The following is a 20,940-nucleotide window of genomic DNA, read 5'->3' as shown; positions in this document are numbered from 1 at the left end:
CAACAGGAAAGACAGGGCACGTTCATGCATTTTGAGATATACAAATAGAGCTCAATAAGTTGCTAATATAATACACCAACATTGGCATCTTTTGACATTCCTTCTACTATTTACAGAAATTCTACAGAATCTATGGTGCCTAGGTGGTTAATGGTTTCTCTATACTTCACTGTTCAGCTTTGATTGCAATATCCTCTTTATACCTCGAGAAACAATGATAGAATGATTTACTAGGGGCGGATGGTTGGGGAGGGGAGGTGGAGGGGTTTGTTCTGTCAAGGCATACATTTTTATGCATATTGCTGTGCTGGGTTTGCAATGTTCTATGTTGCTCATATGCTATAAAAAAATTAAATTATAAAAAAATAAATTCTATGGATAGTGTTACTGGTGGTTGGAATATTAAAGACATTGTGGTACATTCTTCTCTTCCTCCGGACACATGAAAAGATTGTAAGCCTTCACAGGACCATCGAGCATGTGGTCATTGCTCCATGCATAGAAATACCTTACAAAGAACTACTTAGATACATCTGCAGACAGGGTGTGTTATAGTTTTAAGAGGTTCAACAGACAGGCTATGCTACTTCTCATGTGATCTATTTGATACAATGTCCTTGAAAATTGATTTAGAATGGCCACACAAAGAGACCTGTTCAGACACAACTGATTGAACATAAAGGTTGCCCACACATACGGAAATTCTCAGCTCCAATAGGCAGCTCCAATGGATTCCCATTGTGTTTAAGCACATCATGTGTTTAGTGCTCTTTCATGGACAATTTTAGAACACATACCACCATCGAACAGGGAAGGAAATATGCAAACATGACAGAATAGATAAGAACAATTTTGGATTTTTTTATTACAAACAATAGCACCCAACCAAGGGTTTGAATGAACAATTGGATTGGTACTCTCTGCTATAAACAGTTTTGAATTTTTCCTACTTATTTTCAGAATCACATAATTATAAGTTTAGACTAAGCTCTAATAAGCAATAAGATTGATGGTCTGCCTCAATCAATCATTGTTTAAGTTGGAAAGATCAATAACAGGGCTGTTTGAATCCAGTGACATCACTTCCTTTTCCTTTAAATGTTTTCTTCTATTAAGTGAAAGACTGTCATTGGTGTGTCAAGTTCCTGAGTGGGCCAAGATTTTGAAAGAGTGTAACCTCTGATGCAGTTTTCACAAAATATGGCTCCATGTTGGGTTGTGCTCTTTGTATTTGTAATATTAAATGATCAACTAAGAAGCTAAGATGGTAACTTTGATAACAGCGCGCAGTCGCACATGTACACATGTATGCTGGCTTGTGGCAAAGGATGTGACTCTCATAACATATGCGCATTGTAAAATAGGCTGTATGCACATACATGTGTGCACAATTTTATATGAACATGCGCATTATGCCCAATTGCCGCCTCTACTGTGTAAGTGGGGGAATTTTAGTAGACATGCGCGCCAATACAATTACCAGTTTTCCCAGTTCATTCACAGTTTGCCCAGGTAAGGGTTAGGACTTCTTAACCCCCCCCCCCCCCAGTTAAATAGCCTCCCTTTTACCACCAGCCCTTAAAACCCTGCTGACTAACCTTGAATTTGTTATTTTATTACTTACATGCTATCCACAGCAGTAGTACAGTTATGCGGCAGGGGACCCTAACAAGCGCTTGTGCACATAAACACTTTGGCGCACCTTTGATATTAAAGTCCCGGAACGCCCATGTCCCATCCAGACCATACCCACACCCACCCCTTTTTTGCAACTTATTTGTGACGTGCCAGGAGATACGAGCGTACTCAGGCACCTTTTAAAATCTGCGCAGCGTGTGCCGGCCAGACGTACTCGCGTATCTCCCTGTTTTGGTGCGTGCCGGGCTTTTAAAATTCACCCTTATGTATCTTCTACATACCAAATATACTACAAGGTCTTAATTTCATACAAATGAACTTTATAGAGATCAATCATTGTTGGATCGAACCTCCTACTCCCCCTATTCCTCCCTACAATTTCTCATGTTATTATTCTATGTAAAGCCTGTTGCGATATTGTGTTCAATTGTAAACCGATGGGATGTACCCAACGACCGTCGGTATATATAAAAAAATACTAAATAAATAAATAAAGGACTGTAAAGCTCACATTTTATTTTAAAAAAAAAATCAACAAAAAACAACAAAATAATTATACAATTAATAAAGAAGAAGTTATATAACATCACAATTTCATTTGCAGACAGAACAATACACTTCATGAGCTTTCCAAAGATTTTATTATGTGTGTTTACAAAATAAATATTCACTTTCATCACTCTAAATTGTTACACTCCATTCAATTCTATGGACTTTTGCTTTCTTTGGCAACTAAGTGGAGTTTTGATCTGCACTTAGAGATAACTGATGATGATATATTTATAAGTATAAACCAGTTATATAAAAGGGCAGACTGCATGATCCTGAGGGAACTACAATTTCAGATATTACATAAAATGATTTTTTCACCTCATTGTGCATTTAAAGCTGGTATAGCAGATGATTATGTGAGCACTTGAATGCAATTTAATTCATGGGCTCTAGGAGTGTCCACATGTTCATCTCTTCTGGGAATATATATTTCATTCTATGAATCTTTGCTGGAAAGATACTGTCCAATGCTAGGCAGACCTTTGTTTGTTGGGTTTGTATGCTAATGTCTTGAATTTGGGGAAGGATGAGAAGATTTTTTTTTATATAAAGGCTGTCTCATTGGGAAACAATGCATCTTACTGAAATGGTTAGACTTAGACCCTCCCACTGAAGCTCTTTGGCACAAGAAGTTGGTGGAATTATTGTCCCTGGAATCACAATTGGTTCAGCTGAAGCCACAATCCTTTTTAAAATCTTTCAAAAATGTTTGGAGCCCTTTTGTGAATACACTGCTGCTTGAACTTCAATCTCTTATTGGGCGGCGCTGTCATGGGCCAGATTCCCAATTAAATATCTTTTACTTATGTTGCTTTATGTTTTTGAGTTTATTTTATTACTAATTTAGTTATGTATTGATACTATGGAATGCTTGACTTGATGCCTTTATTGGAAAGTGCAGATTACATTACTCAACCCTTTATGGAGGAGGATGAATGACTGGACTGGGTGGGGGAATGATGGTTTGGTTAAACTCTATTTTATAACTTATATTAAGGACAATGTGTCCTGTATGATTTCTGGTCTTGTTGGTTGGTGGTCGTGTTTAATGATCTGTACCTTCGGGACATTTTGTATGTTTTAAAACCTTGCAATAAAGAATTTATGCAAAAAAATTATACAGTTACAGCAATTGAACTTTAATGTTTACTATTCAGCCCTAAGGATAATTTATATATTTATTTTATTAATTACCGCTCTTCCCAGGGTGGTGTTCAAGAAATATGGTATATATATATAAAAATAATGTTCCGAGGACTAAGGTACTAACAGTCCTACATATTTATTTTGAATGTATACTAAGTGTGTATCTAGGGATTTTTTGGATAATATATTCAATGAGTAATGCAGAGTCCCATAATTAGTCATAGATAGGAAAAGTTGTTCCCAAACCTATCCTCAGAGACCAGCTATTTATTTGGGATATCCACCATGAATATGCATAAGAGATTGAAACATTATAAGAGACTATAGATCATTCAGCCCATCTAGTCTGCCCAGTTATTCTATCTATACTGCTAAGGATCCATTCTAGCTGCCATTCACAGTGTGACCACCTCCAAAATTTCTCCTTCTCTAGAAGAGTCATCATCTTCCTCCTTTGCACTCCAACAGACTCCTTGTATGCAAATATGACTCATGCATTTTCATTGCAGATATCCTGAAAACCCGACTGGCTGGTGGTTCTTGAGGAAAGCTTTAGAATCACTTCACTATCCATTACCAACTTTATGACTCTGGGTAATTCACTAAATACCCCTGTGATCAAACAGGGCAAGGACAAGATCATTTGGGTTTGTACCGCTTATGTATGCGGATGACATCCAAATTTTGGACCATGCTGAAAATTTTTCTTCAGATGTTGTAGACAATTTAAATAATTGTTTCCAGACTATCTTGTAGAGAATACATTGTAATTCAGATAAGACAAAATTATTGAAAATTGGAACAGGGGAGTATTTTACGGGTCTTACTTTAAATGGATTACAGCTAACACAAAAGATCATGTTAAATCCCTAGGAGTCATTCTTGATGTGGATTTTTCTTTGGACAAACATGTTGCTCATGTGGCATGTAATGTTTATCCCAAATTGAAAATGCTGAGACAATTGAAACCATATTTGGGGTTTAAAGCACTTAAAGCAGTTGCTTATGCTTTAATCCTATCTTCACTAGATTATTGAAATACAAATTTTATGGGCTTACCATGTAAGTCTAATTGTAAATTACAAGTGATTGAAAATACCGCAGCAAGCATCATCCTGGGGAAGTCTCGTAGAAGTGCTGCTGATCCATTATTGTATGAATTACATTGGTTACCTGTTATAGACAGATCTGTATTTAAGAACTTGGTTTTGGAATTTAAACTTTTAAATGACATGGGCTCTCCTTCTTTAAAGGGAACTTTGGAGTGGAATGTCCCAAAAAGAAACTTGTGATCAACAGGGGGACAATATTTACAACTTCCTCTGGTTAGAAATTTTAAGCATTTGCACTTGGGTCATAGGTCATTTGTAAATGTCATTCCAAACATATGGAATACTCTTCCTAAGGAGGTGAGGGAAGAAATTAATTTGTTAAAATTTAGAAAAAAAACCCCTAAAAACCTGGTTTATGTCTACAAATTCCAAGATGTATTAGTCAAAATGAGGAAAGAAGTGGCTCACCTAGTTTACAAGGAAATATTGTCTTGATCAGGAGAGATAATTTTAACTTGCTGCATTTTATGTATGTTTTTGTTTGAATTGTGTGTGGTATTTGGTATTTTATGTTATGATCATTATTATTGTATTTTTGTCTATTTTGCACATCGTTTTGGGCAATAAAATTTTATCTGGAAAGCGATTAATAAATGCGGATAAATAAATAAATAAAACACATAGTACTTTCCTTGCAAAGTGCCATTAATATTGTTGGCGCTATGTAAATAAGCTATTTCTGAATTTCTCTAGATTTCCTTCTGAAGAGGCCCCTGGTCACGTGAGTGTGGATGACATCACTATTACCACTGTTTCAAAGCTTGCAACTTAGGGGTCTTATTTGACACTAAATTGAACATGAAACCTCAAATTGCTAAAGTAGTTAAAGGAGTTTTCTGCAAGCTATGGATTTTATGCAGGCTGTGTCCTTTTCTAAATGAGATAGATCTAAAAATTGTGATGCATACTTTTACCACATCTTCTTTCTGATTACTATAATTCGTTATTTTTAGGTTTACAAACACTACAATATACCCATATATTTGGTGCAAAATGTGGCTACCCATATTATTACTGGCATGCCGCTTTGAAAGGACATCCTTTCGGCATTAGCCAAGCTCCACTGGTTCCCCACAGCTTGGCGTATCAAATTTCAGATTTTACTGACAGTCTTTAAAGGAATTGCTTTAAAACTTTATCAGCCATCATGCAGCCTTCACTCTGAGGCCTAAAATTTGCTGTGTGCTCCTTCTTTTAAATTAATAAGAGTAGATGAATCTAGTAAACATAGTAATGACAGCAAAAAAGGACCAAATGGTCCATCCAGTCTGCCCGGCAAGTTTCTTAAGGTAATATCTACTGCTTCGTGCAGATTACCCCCAAGATTCAGTTAAGGGTAGTCCGGGCAGTTACCCCCAAGTCTTATGATAAGGGAGTGCCTTTTTTATATACAGGGTCCTACAATCTGGAATGCTCTTCCTAATATAATTAAAACAGAGTCTGTTCTGTAAAAATATAGGAAATTAGTAAAATCCCATTTTCTCAACAAGCCTTTTGTAGTGTAATGACTTAATTGAGTGGGGTTCTTTGACTGCTCTTAACTTGTCATGGTCTTTTAATGATATGTTTTAATGCTTTGGTATTTGACAATTTAAATGACATCAAGTTCAGTGGTCATCGAAGGACTCGAGAGTAGTATTCTATTAATTTGCTTACTTATTCTTTTATGTGTATTCTTAGCGAGGTCATGAGGTTATAAGGAGAAGGAGGTGCTGTGAAATATCTACACTGAATTAAGAGTTTGTTTACATGCAGATATCATTAATGTATCCAAGGAGAGAGAGATTTTACCTGGTAAAGAATTCTAGCTGCTCAGCTGTTTAAGCAGATTTAATAAGGACAATAGTATATGAGATTTGGGGAGATGTGAGATTATTAGTCTCTGTGGCTTTTATATTTGTTTTTAAGTTTTAATTTCTTATTTTCATTTCATTTTTTGTTTTTATGGATTCATCTACATTTTATAAGATATGTTTGTTTAGCAGTAAATAGTAATACTGTGAATGTTTTTATTGTAAACCGCCAAGAAATGGTTATTGGCGGTCTAGACATTTTTAAATAGAAATTATATATTATAGCATATTAATATAGCCAAAAGTAATTGAAAACATGTGTGTACATCAGAAAGACAATAAATACTGTGCTTCTTCACTCTGTAAACTCAAGAACTTGTATTTTCATTTAACAAATGGATAATGGGAAATAGAAAACTGTGATAAACCCCAGCTATAGGAATTAACATTCAAAGGACCAGCTGTAATATGTTTTATAGATGACCACATGAAACTTCTCCCCATTTAGCAGTGAGCATTGTAATGTTTAGTGATGAATAAAACCAGAATCTATGGAGACCTACAATACACCCCCTTCAAATAGCTTTCCTCAGAGAACCTCAGAATGAGCCACTCAGAAATTCAATAAGGGAAGCCTATTGAGATGAAATGGGACTTTGAATTTTCAGAGAGTAACAAGTGAAATGAGAATCCAAGATTACAGTAGCATATGTTCCCTGGCACTGCAGCAAGATTTAAAAAAGAGGATTCCATAAACTAATGTAATAGATGGAAATTATACTAATTTCTACTTAGTGGATGGGAAGGAGAAGGGGATAGATGCTTCAGAGATTAATAACAGAAAAGAATGAATACAACTAAAATCAATATAGCTCTATCTAGTTTAGTACTTACACCAAAAAGATTTTACACATATTTGACAGACCGAGGCCCATGACTATATTTTGCTAAAGCAAAAATCTGTATTTAAAATGACTGATTATTTTCACATACATAGTGCTGAAACAAACACTGTAATACACAAATGATCATTTCTATCACTTACACTCCAAGGGATCAACTTGATGCTTTGGAATTTCTGCAATATTCACAGTTGCATGATTTGGAAGAGAAGGAACTAAGGCAGGCAAACAATCAAAGTAAAGCAAAATTAATATGATTAACAAGCACAAGAAATCAAAGCATAGAAAACAAAAAGGTACATAGCACATTTTGTCTATGGTAGATTTGATGTTTTTATTCTGTTCAGCACCTGAAGCACTGCATTTTATTCCTGTTCATTCATTAATACCAAAGACCTCCTTCAGTCTCCCACTTGGTTCACCTATATACTTTGAGCATTCTGTAGGATTGATAGTTTACATGTAACAACTTTTTTCATCAAGACTGATATGGGTAAAACCCACATTTCCCATGGTTGCATGGCTCTGGCAACTAATGCAGTATTTCTCTCTCTGACGTGGAATCATAGAAAACTAACTGCCCATTTCCTGATCCCCTGGGCCTTTTCTACTACTTCTCAACTATTGTTTCCTTCCCCTTAATCAGTCCTTCTTCTCTTATCTACCTCCTCTCTACACCACTGATGGCCTCCTCTTCTCTTTTCTCTAGTTGTTGCTCTCCTATTTTCCCTTCCCCCAGGTTCATTGGCCTTGTATATAACACAGAGTAGAGGTAATGTCTATCACTGTTACTGCCAGCAAGGACTGAGGAAGGGAGCAGGCTGCAACTCCCTCTTTAATGGCCTCACACATTATAGTATGAAGGGTCTCCAGCTCCTTAAAAGTACTGCTGCCAGAATTCTAGTGGAGTCAGATCAATAGACCATATAAAACCTATACACCAATTGCATTGGCTCCCAGTCGAAAGCAGGATAACATTTAAACACTCTGCTTTGTCTATAAATGTGTGAATAAACAAGCGCCTGAGTATCTCTCCCAACTTCTCTCCTCCTACACACTCTCAAGAGATCTCCAGTTCTCCTAAATGGCTCTTCTTTCCTCTCTTCCTCTGGCCTTTGCCAGATTGTCCTGCATTAAACTTTGTGTTTCCGCTGTTATGCACCACAAATTTGGAATAGGTTACCACAACTCCTTTGACTTGAGCCTTGTTACCTCACTTTCAGGAAAAAAGCCAAAGTATGGCTCTTCAGTTAGGCCTTCCCTGGGGAGACCCCATCCCTACTGTTCTAACTCCTCGCTCCAATTAAGGACTGAAAGTTATATACCCTGCACTTCCAATGCTTTTCCAACTATAAATGTAAACACCACTGTAAAATATCTTAATTGCAATTTTCTCCATTTCGAAATTTGATTGTAATCTGGCTTCAGGCCATTCCTTGTATGTGGAATATCAAATGTCTGTATTTTTCGCTCCATAAGACGCACTTTTTTTCCCCCAAAGGTGGGGGGAAAATGTATGTGCGTCTTATGGAGCGAATATAAAAAAAAAACCAAACAAAAATCTAACAAACACCCCCCCCCCCGACTCCCCCAAGACCTGCCGACTTAATTTCCTACAACCCCCCCCCCCAAGACCTGACAAATTAATTTCCTGCAACCCCCCACCCTCCTGACCCCCCCAAGACCTGCCAAACGTCCCTGGTGGTCCAGCGGGGGTCCGGGAATGATCTCCTGGGCGTGGGCCGTCGGCTGCCAGTAAACAAAATGGCGCCGACGGCCCTATGCCCTCACTATGTCACTGAGACCGACCGCTGCTATTGGTCGGTCTCAGTGACATAGTGAGGGCATAGGGCCGTTGGCGCCATTTTGTTTACTGGCAGCCGACGGCCCTATGCCCTCACTATGTCACTGAGACCGATCGCTGCTATTGGTCGGTCTCAGTGACATAGTGAGGGCATAGGGCCGTCGGCTGCCAGTAAACAAAATGGCGCCGACGGCCCTATGCCCTCACTATGTCACTGAGACCGACCAATAGCAGCGGTCGGTCTCAGTGACATAGTGAGGGCATAGGGCCGTCGGCGCCATTTTGTTTACTGGCAGCCGACGGCTCACGCCCAGGAGATCGTTCCCGGACCGCTCCTGGACCCCCGCTGGACCACCAGGGACGTTTGGCAGGTCTTGGGGGGGTCAGGAGGGTGGGGGGTTGCAGGAAATTAATTCGGCAGGTCTTGGGGGGGGGGGGGGGGGGGGGGGGTTGCAGGAAATTAATTCGGCAGGTCTTGGGGGGGGGTCAGGAGGGTGGGGGGTTGCAGGAAATTAATTCGGCAGGTCTTGGGGGGGGTCAGGGGGGTGGAGGTTGTTAATTTAAAGGGTTGGGGGGGGGGTTTGGGGGTTCCCACAGAAAGAAAAATTTTCTGATCTGGGGAGTGGACCGAAATGGCCCTCCCCAGACCCGAAAACAAAATGGGGAGAAAAAAAAAAACTATGCACTCCCCTAATTTGCTCCATAAGACGCCCAGACGCAGAGCCGGTTTAGCACAATTTTTTTTTTTTTTTTATTTTCCCCCTCTGAATCCTAGGTGCGTCTTATGGTCAGGTGCGTCTTATGGAGCGAAAAATACGGTAAATGCTAGAGTGCCAAATTGTGAAGGTGCTGCCACAACAGTAAATTTTGCTTGCCATATACTAGACCAGGTGTTCTCAACCCTGTCCTCAGGATATACCTAGCCAGTCAGACTTTCAGGATATCCACAATGAATATGTATGAGATAGATTTGATTACAATGGAGGCAATGCATGCAGATCTATCTCATGCATTTTCATTGTGGATATCCTGAAAACCTGACTGGCAAGGTGTGCCCAGAGGACTGGGTTGAGAATCACTGCACTAGGCAAGTGGACAAAAGATGTCTGGGCCAACACAGACATGCTAACCTGAGACTATCAATCAGCTGCAGAACCTAAGAGCCAGATAACAAGGTCTGCTGAAGGAGGGATTTGGGAAAAGGAATGCTGCAAGTGCAACCTGTGCTGGAGAAATCCTAGAACAGGGTTGGCCAACTCCAGTCATCAAGAGCCACAAACAAGCCTGGTTTTCAGGATATCCACAATGAATATGCATGCACTGGCTTCATTGTATGCAAATCTAAATTATGCAGATTCATTGTGGATATCCTAAAAACCAGACCTGTTTGTGCTTCTTGAGAACCAGAGTTGGCCATTCCTGTCCTAAAGCCACCACCAGCAGAAGCAGGGGAGACAGAGAGGTGGGAGATGAATGCTACTAGATAAGAGGGGAATACTTAGCAGGAGGTGTAGGGAGAGAGAAAGGGATGGATGCTGCTGAGCAGGGGAGAGGCAGATAATAAGCAGCAGGTAGGAGTGATGGTGGCCTGGATGCTGCTGGGTGGGTGGAAGAGAGAAAGAGGGGGATGCTGGGCGAGGTGTGCATGAAGAGAATGAGAGGATGCTGTACCAGAGTTGCTGTCATTGGAGGAACCCCTGCACCACTGCAGTCAAAATTGAGGTGGGGGCTAAATTTAGTATTTATGAGAACAAAAATCTTGTCCAATCCTGGAAGTGAGTCAGTGATGACAATGTAACAAGCTACTATAAACCAGGTTCCTGCCCCCACAAGTTTATCATGTGTTGGAGCCTTACAATGTGAACCGAGCTGCGTCTGGATCTGAGTGATATGTTTTGGACCTGTTGAAAAAAGGGTTAGCCAAGGTGAAGGAATATAAAAATACATAAAAATCCATGTGTTCTCTCCTGTGAATGAAAAATGTTCTGCAAGAGCCAGCATCCAGCACTCATAATGTTAACAAGTTAGGAAAAGGGCTGTACTGTTTTGCCTGCCCACAGAACAGCCCTACATAGCCAGCAGAGGAGGAAGCTAAAGGAATGCTGGGAGACCAATTAAGGTAGAAAAGGTGCAATCTGGCTGGCTCTGTCTGTGTGTGCAGGGTGGCAATGGTCAGGAGTTGGAGCCAGGAGCCAGAAACCTGGAAGAGAGGAGTGCATCTAGCAGCCCTGCAATCAGATCTTCTCCTGAAGAGTTAATTATCGCGAGGGAGCGACTGCACTCTGAGGAAATAGAGAGAAAGGCAGCTGTTCTTGCTTCATAGCCGCTATATGTAAAATCCCAACAAGGGTCAGAGGAGCCATGAGCTGAGAGACTTCCTCTTTCTAGAGATATCCAGGCCCAGGATCACATAGCCGGATCACCCTCCTAAGAGAATGAGTTATGTAATCTAAATTTGCACAGACAGCATCTCAGCAGAGGAGGGAGAAGATTTATTTCCTTGCCTTTTGTCACAAATTTAGTATCTCATCTTAACTGCTTCAGCCTTTCAGTAGTCAAGCATAAACCCTTGCTGGGAAAGAACAACTGGTGCACCATGGTCTTTCTGTAAGACAGTTAAACCAGGTCAGCTTTCTTTTTAGTACCAAGTAACCATTTGGGGAAGCTCCCCAGGAGAGAGAAACGTTTCACACATAGCAATGCTCATCTGTTTGGTTTGTCATACAACCAACTCCACCATCAAGAGAACATCTTCAATTTCCTAATTGTTTTTTCCCCACACAATTTTGTGTTTGGGACAGAGTGCGCCCTTTACAAACTGGTGACATTGGGGTGGATCTATTCCTCCTTTCCCCTTTGAGTGCTCAATGGTAAAGACAATTTTTAAAAGCTGTGTAGTTCACTGGTTTTTGCCACAGTCTCTCTCTATTAGTGTTCCTTTTTTTTTTTTTTTTACTATCCATATGAGTATGTTGGTTTCCCTGGCTAACAGACCAAATCCAATGTTATTTTTGCATTGCTTGATTTAAAATAAGAAAAATGCAAGTTTATATTATATTTCAGTACTCTATTTTTCTCATTTAATATTCTGGTTGGATTTATTGTCTACTTACACAGTACTAGTAATAGGGTTAATTACTGTTTTATTCTGGTGTGATGATTTTATCTGGTCTGTGGTGCCACAAGTGAAAGGTTGTTTGCGAAGGGCAAAGAATTGTGGTATCGAGGAGACTGGGACATTGTCTCATCCCCTACTCAGGCTACGAACCCAAACATAAATCATATTAGTGAATATAATTTCTCATGTGGTACTCCCCACCCCAAGCATAGGGGTAATTCATAGTCTGGACCAAGGGGGAGGGGGGCCACAGTAAGGAGGAATAGACTAACAAATGTAGGAGAAGAGAGGTGTTATGGAGAGAAGAGAGGGCAGCCAATGTCTGGAGGAGTGGAGGAAAGGAAGCAGCAAAGAATACAAGAGGTGGAAAAGAGAATTGGTGGCAATAGGGAGAGAGGCAGTGGCTGGAAGGAAATTAACAGTGGCTTAGGAATGAGATCAATAGGAAAAACAGGAGGAAAGAGACTGAGGGGAAAATGGAAGAGTAACAGAATGGAGGGAGGGGACGTGAGGAAAAACAGAAAAGGAACTTAAGCAACTAATGCAGAAGATTTTCAAAAACCTCTGCTGCAGTATTTTCTGAACTTTGTTGCAGAATTTACCCTTAAACTGTTTCAGGAAACTGAGGGTGGGGGGGGGGGAGGGGGGCGGTGTCTTATTTTGTTAGCATCTGTATTTCTGTATAGCTCCTTTCTGGCACAGGTATTACCTGAATCTGTGTTTGTACTTGCATCTTGCTTTTCTGTAGCTTTTTTCCTCGTTGAAGCCAGATAATGTAGTTCTGCAGAAGTTGGAATTGCTCCTCCCACTGAATTTTGCTCCAACAGAACAGAGTCAAATGATCCTAAATTATACCATCATAAGATTAATGAGATCACAATGACAAATTTCTGTTAATACTGAAGATGTCATTTCAAAATGAGGGTTATTTTGCAATGATTTTTATAACCTCTTTAGGGCAGAATTTTCAAAAACATTTACACACAGAAAATGTGGTAAATGACCTTTTGAAACTTGCCCAGGAGGTTGTATGCATAAAAATTAGCATAGAAGCAATTCTTTGTGTACTTTTACACCAACTGGAATGAGGTATCTGACATGAAGTTGAGGCTAGGAGAGCATTTATGTGCATAATTTAGATTTTTGAAAGTATATGCATAACCCTACTCATGCATATTTTAACCCGCTATAAATTTGTGTGTGTGACTGCTGCACTACCATTGGCGCATAGCCAGTGATTCTTCAAATGGACTTATGTGCATAAGTGCACTTTGAAAATGCTGGCTAAACTTTAGCCCTTCATAGAACCCTGAAAATTACTTTCTTAAGCAGTACTTTTATTAAGAAAATATGAGGATTTTAAAAAATATACTCTAAATAAAGGGAAGGACAAATTTCATAAGCCAGTACCCACATAACGGGCTGTCAGAAATTGCTTCCCCTTTAACTTCTAAATGTATATGTGGGGTTCCACAATGCACATACTTTTAGCCACATTAGGAGGCTGCATTTCCAGGGGCATATCTAGATTGGTAGAGAAAAATAATGCATGGGGAATACATTTTCAAACTTGTATGTTTTATTTTCCATAGGAAAAGTATCCACAGAAAAAGCAGATGCAAATGTCTGTGGATACATTGCACCTGAGGACATTTTCAAAGTGAAAGTATACATGTACTTATTTTCAAAACTGGTGCAAAGACCACAAGTAAAAAATACCCACACACTTTGCACCAGTGCGGGAAGTTTGAAAATTGACCCCTTAACTTACAGTGGCAGCACTATCTAAATTATATAAAATATCAGCTTTTCTATTTCTCATCTCTTTAGCTCCCTTTTCAGGTCTTATTTGGCTGCCCCATACCCTGTTATATCACTAGGTGTACTCGTCTCAACTCTTCCTACCACTGTCTTTCATATCTGATTCTAGCATGTCCAGATTCTATTACAAGTGCTGGCCTCCCCCACCTCCGAGGGTAGGCTATTCTATGATGAATCATCTTCATTTTTAATTCTTATAGTCTCATATTTAACTTAACAGCCAAGTCCTCTTCCATCTTTTACGAGCAAGGTTTGCAGTAGCCATTCAAAATACAAAACTAGCAAAGCCATTGTCCAAAAACATTCAACTTGCCCATACATACTGATGTCTAGTTTTAACCATGGTCTATCCTTGCAGCTGTACCACCGCCATTATGGACATTGTCTTCATTTATCAGAACCAATCCAGTATAGCTTCTCCTCAACGGTATTTAAAAAAAACCAAACTTTGATTATTTGCACACATGACCTTCTAAGGCGATGCTTTGCCACCTTTTCCCTCGATTTCCTTTTCTTCCTTTTTTTCCCATTGAATCTATCACCACTTTTGATTTCTGATTCCTAGATGATATCATATAGTTGATTTTGAGCTTTTATAACTTCAGGGTTTATTCCACTTACTACATGTTTTTACTTGTGGGGGAGAACAGTTTTTCTCTCCTCCTTCGTTCGTTCATCCAAGTAGGATCTAAATCCATGACTAAGAGCTGCAGTGCCTTTCTTAGATATATATATATACACCAGGATACTGTTAACTACTATTTTTCATCTACATTGGATATGGGGCAGAAGGTGTCAATAGCAGAAATTCATGAACAAGATTCACTAGTGTTAATTTTACTGCATAAACTGCAGCTATTGGCCATTTCAAAGTCTTATGTTCAGATTATAGAGCCTATCCTGTGTGGTGCATCATCAGTCCCCAATTTGTCAAAAACCTTCAATGTACTGATCTTTCAACCATGAATTTGTAAGAAAAATTGTATCTATTCCCCTGTTGTATGCAGGCAGCACTTCTGAGATCTACCCTAAATGAACTACAATGGCTTTAAAAGGTTTAAATGAAGAATGTAACAATTGACCAACAGCATAGCCACAAATACACAACTAGCAGCCTAGGAGTGTGGTAGCAAACATATGAAAACGCATGACAATTTTCCCATAGTATCATTACCCATAACCTCCTTCGAAATTATCTCAAAATGCAATGAATTGTCACAGAATGCAATAATTACATAGGCCCTTGCTCCAATTCTGGAGGATTATGAATTTCATTTTTTTTCTATTTATAGACTGCTTTTATAGATCCATAAAGCTAAGTTGCTCAGTTGTAATAGGTTTACTCCAAAGATAGTAGGTAAAATAAGCTACCAAGTGGGCAATGCCATCCAATAGCACTGAGATGGCAAAATATTCTCTTGTGCCCTGACCTTGAGAAAGTTTGGATTTTAATTTCTTTAACATTCATAGCAACTATGACTGCCTGAAGCATAGTCCTTATTCAAAACATTCCACCTAGACTACTGCAAAAGACTCTATACTGAAATACCAAACACTCTTAACCGCTGCCTACAACTTAAAAAATGACACAACCCACTTGACAATAAACATAAACAAATTTAAGAACATAAGAAATTGCCATGCTGGGTCAGACCAAGGTCAAGCCCAGCATCCTGTTTCCAACAGAGGCCAAACCAAGCCACAAGAACCTGGCAATTACCCAAACACCAAGAAGATCCCATGCTACTGATGCAATTAATAGCAGTGGCTATGCCCTAAGTAAACTTGATTAATAGCAGTCAATGGACTTCTCCTCCAAGAACTTATCCAAACCTTTTTTGAACCCAGCTACACTAATTGCACAAACCACATCCTCTGGCAACAAATTCCAGAGCTTAACTGTGCATTGAGTGAAAAAGAGTTTTCTCCGATTAGTCTTAAATGTGCTACTTGCTAACTTCATGTAATGCCCCCTAGTCCTTCTATTATCTGAGAGTAAATAACAGATTCACATCTACTCGTTCAAGACTTCTCATGATCTTAAAGACCTCTATCATAGACCCCCTCAGCAGTCTCTTCTCCAAGCTGAACAGCCCTAACCTCTTCAGCCTTTCCTCTTAGGGGAGCTATTCCATCCCCTTTATCATTTTGGTTGCCCTTCTCTGTACCTTCTCCATCGCAACTATATCTTTTTTGAGATGCGGCGACTAGAATTGTACACAGTATTCAAGGTGTGGTCTCACCATGGAGTGATACAGAGGCATTATGACATTTTCCATTTTATTAATCATTCCCTTCCTAACAATTCCTAATATTCTGTTTGCTTTTTTGACTGCTGCAGCACTCTGAGCCGCCGATTTTAAAGTATTATCCACTATGATGCCTAAATCTTTTTCCTGGGTGGTAGTTCCTAATATGTAACCTAACATCGGGTAACTACAGCAAGGGTTATTTTTCTCTATGTGCACTTGTCCATATTAAATTTCATCTGCCATTTGGTACCCTAGGGTGCATACCATCTGGTCTAGGTGATTTGCTACTCTTTAGTTTGTCAATATAGCCTACTACATCTTCCCGGTTCACAATGATTTGGTTCAGTTCGTCTGATTCATCACTCCTGAAAACCATCTTTGGAACTGTTATCTCCGCAACATCCTCATTAGTAAACATGGAAGCAAAAATTAATTTAGACTTTTTGCAATGGCCTTATCTCCCCTAAGAACACACAGCACCTGCCTTAACTTCTAAATGAATTTCTAACGCCATACATATTCAATCTCTGTGTTCACTGATATTGTACAATCAATAAGAGCCCTAGGCACCGGTTTCCTGACCAATAGCACTAAAGAATGTTGTAACATTATACCACCTTGTGGCGACTGGAGAAAACTATACTTTGGGGTACACAGCAGTTTAACCTGTTTAGTCCTAGCTACCAGAAACTGCAGAGTACAACAAGAGTTAGACTGCCATCAGCCTGTTAGTTTAAGGATTTCTTTCTTGGGAAACAAAAAGGTCTTGGTGCTATATAAGAAATCTCAACAGGCACAAAGATCCCCATTTCACCATAGGAAATATTTGGAACAGAATCCAGTGTTGCTTTTTTGTAGCTCAACCAGTTCTATTGGATTGGCTATTAGACGTGATGGCAATTCTTGCTGAAAGAGCTTGAATTGTTTGGTATCTAGAGATTACCTCATTGGAGGATTTTTTAAGGGAGTAGATTTGAAATTCAAATGATATCTTTGGTGTATGATTTTTAGTGCTGTACCAAAAGCCAGACGGTTTTGAAATACAGAAGCCTTCTCCCAACTGGAAGATTATATAAGGCTAAAATATGGATTAGCCTTGGTCTGCATCTGTTGCAGAGGTTTAGGTTGTTATCTCTCTAGTACATGGCCTGTTCTGATACTGCTGCTGCAGTTGAAGATGAGGATGCTGATAAGTGTATTTCTATTCTCCTTGCATAGAAGTGTTGCTTCCTATAGGGTTGATGTTTTCCTTTTCTGGATATAGAGGGTTGTTCAGTCGTAGCTGCTGAAAGGGTAAGGAGGATAGCATAGAGATCTTTTTTAAGATGTTTCCTTTACTTTTTCTCCAAAGAGTTTATCACATTTGCAAGCTTCTCATGCATATCTTTACAAAATCCAAATGTGAGCAGCCAAGTAGTCTGGCCTCAATACTTACTGCAAAAGCTCTGGACGAGATATCATAGGAATCATATCTGATTACTGTTTATGTTTACCATATTCTTCAGCTTCTTGGATTCCTGGGATGAACTGGTCCATTTTATCTGCTGGAAGTGTTTCCCACATGGATTGGAGCCTTTGCAGGCAGAAATGTGTATTGTGTTGTAGAATAGCAACTGATCAGTTGCTATTCTAAATTTAGCTTTTTTCAGAGTTGATTCTAGACTCTACCATTACTAACTGATGTGGGAGCAATGTCCCAGACATGAACAATCTCTGTATTTAAGATTTAACAATCTTGCTATTGGGAGGGTAAAGATGTTTACCACAACTTTGCCTGAAGCTCCTGAAGAAGTCTATGTACTGGATCTGCTACTTTTTGTCTAGATGACTGAATGTTTTTGAGTTATCCAAAAATGTCTTCTCTTATTGTAAATTGAATAAATTTCCCTGTCCATTATTTGTTAAAAAGATTTGGAATGTCATGTTTTCGGGGGGGAGGGATTGTCAGAAGACCTGCAATTTCCTCATCTGAAGGGAATGATAGTGATGCATATATGAGATTGAACCTTCCCATGAATCAGACAATATAGCAGGGGCTTCCAGGATTGTCCTATCTTTTGAAGAAGCTGAGTCATGAGATCGAGATTGGATCTGAGTCTGAATCTTTTCATCTCTTTGTTAATAAATCAGTATAGTGGACTGACTGTCCAACTTGGCCATAGTGTCAAGAATTGGTGTCATTTGATCAAATGTGGGAAGACTAGATTAGCCTTGCATATCAGTAAAGTACTTCTTTACAAATTCCAGCCACATTTTTCCCCACAACAGAATGATGATCCGATCCTGTTGGAGGAATTGGGGAAAAGCTGTCCGATTCTGTGACTAAAATTGGTATAGGCAAAGGTGTGGTGCATGCATAGTTTCCATCTGTTTTGGAAGTTTGGTGTCTCTGTGACAAAAAGACATCTGTGCTAATAACTTTCCATTGCCTTTGTTAGTGGCTGGCATCAGTGAAATTATCTTCACTCAAAAAAGATTCAGCTAATGGCAGTGTCTGTGTTATTTTCTTAGCATAAACTGTACTGGACTTCTTGTCCTCATCTGCATTGAAGAATCTTGTAAGTATGGTTCCAGTATCCCTTGGATCCGAAAAGCACAACTTATCTCCATTTCTACCAGGAGGAAAATGGCGTTTATGCAAATACTATGTCAAATCACGGCACTGAGTATAAGAAGACTCTTGCCTTTTTAAGTTTTGGTGAAGGTCCCTCAGCCAAATATGGTTTGCTCTTGATTCCTGGGGTCAAAGCATGAAGGGACTCCAGATATTCTTGAAACACAAGGCTCCTTGACTTTCTAGTTCTGGGTTACATACAGGCACATTTTAGTACATCACGAGCAGGGCCCAGACACCTTACACACTAGTCATGCCGGTATGTTAAAGATGTTTTTCAAGTCCAGCGAGGACATCTCTTGAAGCAGTTTCTCTGAGATTGTAAAAAATACCAAAAGAAGGTCAAACTCGGTTTTAAAGAACTGAAATTTTTTTAAGCTATTCTACTTTTTAATTTTTTTTGGACGACGAGCAGTGAACACAGAGCAAAAATATGTCCATTTGAACAAGCCAAAAGAAACAAGACTGAGAAGACTTATGAAGTGGGCACCTGCACAGAAAGGTTAACACATGCTCAGAGACATCTTCTAAATCTTTCTGAGCTCTGAGAGAGATTTTTCCATCTTGGTGTCATCAGATGATTTCATCCACTTGCGTGGCTCTCTTTAAGCTGCTTGTCCATGGAGAATTCAAGCACAACAAAACTGAACCAGAAAGTTGTATCACCCACTTCTGCAAATGTCATATTTTTCTAGTTTTAAATATACTAAAAATGAGCACGGCACTCTATTTTCCCATTGTTGGAGCAAGTGAAAAGTTAGAAAGAGGGGATGATAACAGGCAGTCTTGCTACTAGAGCTGACCAGTTCACCTCCAGTCTTACACATATAATAGCAAAACAATGAGGTACCCAATTTCATGTTATTGAAATGATCGGAAAAATTATTTTTGTCAGCATTTGCTAATAGCCACTATTTCCATAAATAATCTCTTATGATTTATCTTCTACAATATCTATTTATCTTATATCAATAAAATAATACTCACTGAAAATCTTGCAATTTCTGGTCAATAGTCCTTCATTCCATCTGGATCTGTCCCTGTCTCTCTTGGATCATCTCTCATCTCCTATATTCTTTATTTCTTCTCCATACTTTATCCTCTATCATTTCCCATCCTCGTTATTTTCCCTATGTTTGTCCTATTCTTTCCTAATCTTTTCCTAGTATCTCTCTCTTTGCCTTCCTTTACATTTCCATCCTGATCACCCCCCATTACTGCACCCAGACATCCTCTCCTCCTCCATATACCTCCTTGATGCTCTCCTAGACCTCCTGGCCCCTTCCCATCAAAGCAGCACCTGTCAACCAGCCCCTTATGCTTTCTAACCTATCTTCTACCTCCTCCTCCACAACCCTCAGTCTTCACACTGAGTTTCTTGTTCCTATCTTTACTACTTCTTTTTATTTCCTTCCATCCTGACCCCCACAAATCTACTTTCAAGATGCCCTTATCTCCCCTCCCCTGCTGCAGATCACACAAGTACATTTACAGCTTCCTCGTCTTCTGTGGCTGATCAGCTGTAACTGCCAGCTTGTTATGCTGTCAGCATGGTTAACTGAGGCAATAGCAGTTGGAGAAACAGCCCTATTTGCCAAGACATACAATCCATGGCAATAAGACAGGGTACTTTGATAGGCACTAAAGCATTTAAATGTCTACATTAATTTTTCTGTACTTCAAATCCATTTGTAAAAAATGAATATAGAATACATTTTCTTATTTCTGGACTAAGAGCAAATGAGATGCAAACTTGTGGTGTTAAACGTATTTTTGGAGTTCAGCTCAGAATTTCGAAGTTGATTCATTTGACACCTCTGACAACTTTCAGTGATGAGGTAAGCTTTAGTCTATATTCATACATACCAAGAGGAATGACAAATTCATCTGCTGGTTCAGAGATGGGTGATTCCTGATGATGCTAGTTCAGAAAAAAATTAGAAATCACAATTTAGTTATTACTGGGCAACTAGAAGCACATTCAAAGGAATAGCACAGTGAATTTAAAATTTAGGTATCTTTTCAGTAGTGTACTCTATGCTGGGATTCATAGGGTTGCAATCCATTTTATTTAAATTTCACTGTTGTTGAAAGGCTCAGTGAAACTAAGGTGTAAAGTAGATTTTGCAGTGATATCACAAGGCATCTAAATGCAGGATGCCAAAAATTTCAATTTAAAAAAAAAAAA

At 39.2% G+C, this 20,940-nt stretch overlaps 1 protein-coding gene across 5 annotated transcripts in view; it reads right to left on the bottom strand.

Moving 5' to 3' along the window:
- The window catches only part of CPLANE1 (ciliogenesis and planar polarity effector 1), a 453,269-nt gene that overhangs the window by 142,940 nt on the left and 289,389 nt on the right, over nucleotides 1–20,940 (bottom strand). For 3 of the 5 annotated variants that reach the window (XM_029578626.1, XM_029578651.1, XM_029578642.1), the window contains exons 36-38: nucleotides 20,619–20,673; nucleotides 12,775–12,909; nucleotides 7,287–7,358 (exon numbers count right to left, since the gene is read on the bottom strand). In XM_029578626.1, coding sequence (XP_029434486.1) covers nucleotides 7,287–7,358; nucleotides 12,775–12,909; nucleotides 20,619–20,673 — 262 coding nt within the window. The remainder of the gene's footprint in view (nucleotides 1–7,286; nucleotides 7,359–12,774; nucleotides 12,910–20,618; nucleotides 20,674–20,940) is intronic. The other 2 variants (XM_029578634.1, XM_029578660.1) reach the window with 1 other exon arrangement.

This window comes from Rhinatrema bivittatum, chromosome 1 (assembly GCF_901001135.1).
Source record: "Rhinatrema bivittatum chromosome 1, aRhiBiv1.1, whole genome shotgun sequence".
Lineage (NCBI taxonomy): Eukaryota > Metazoa > Chordata > Amphibia > Gymnophiona > Rhinatrematidae > Rhinatrema > Rhinatrema bivittatum.
Note: the sequence above shows the minus strand (reverse complement) of the source record. Positions and strands in the feature narration are given on the sequence as shown.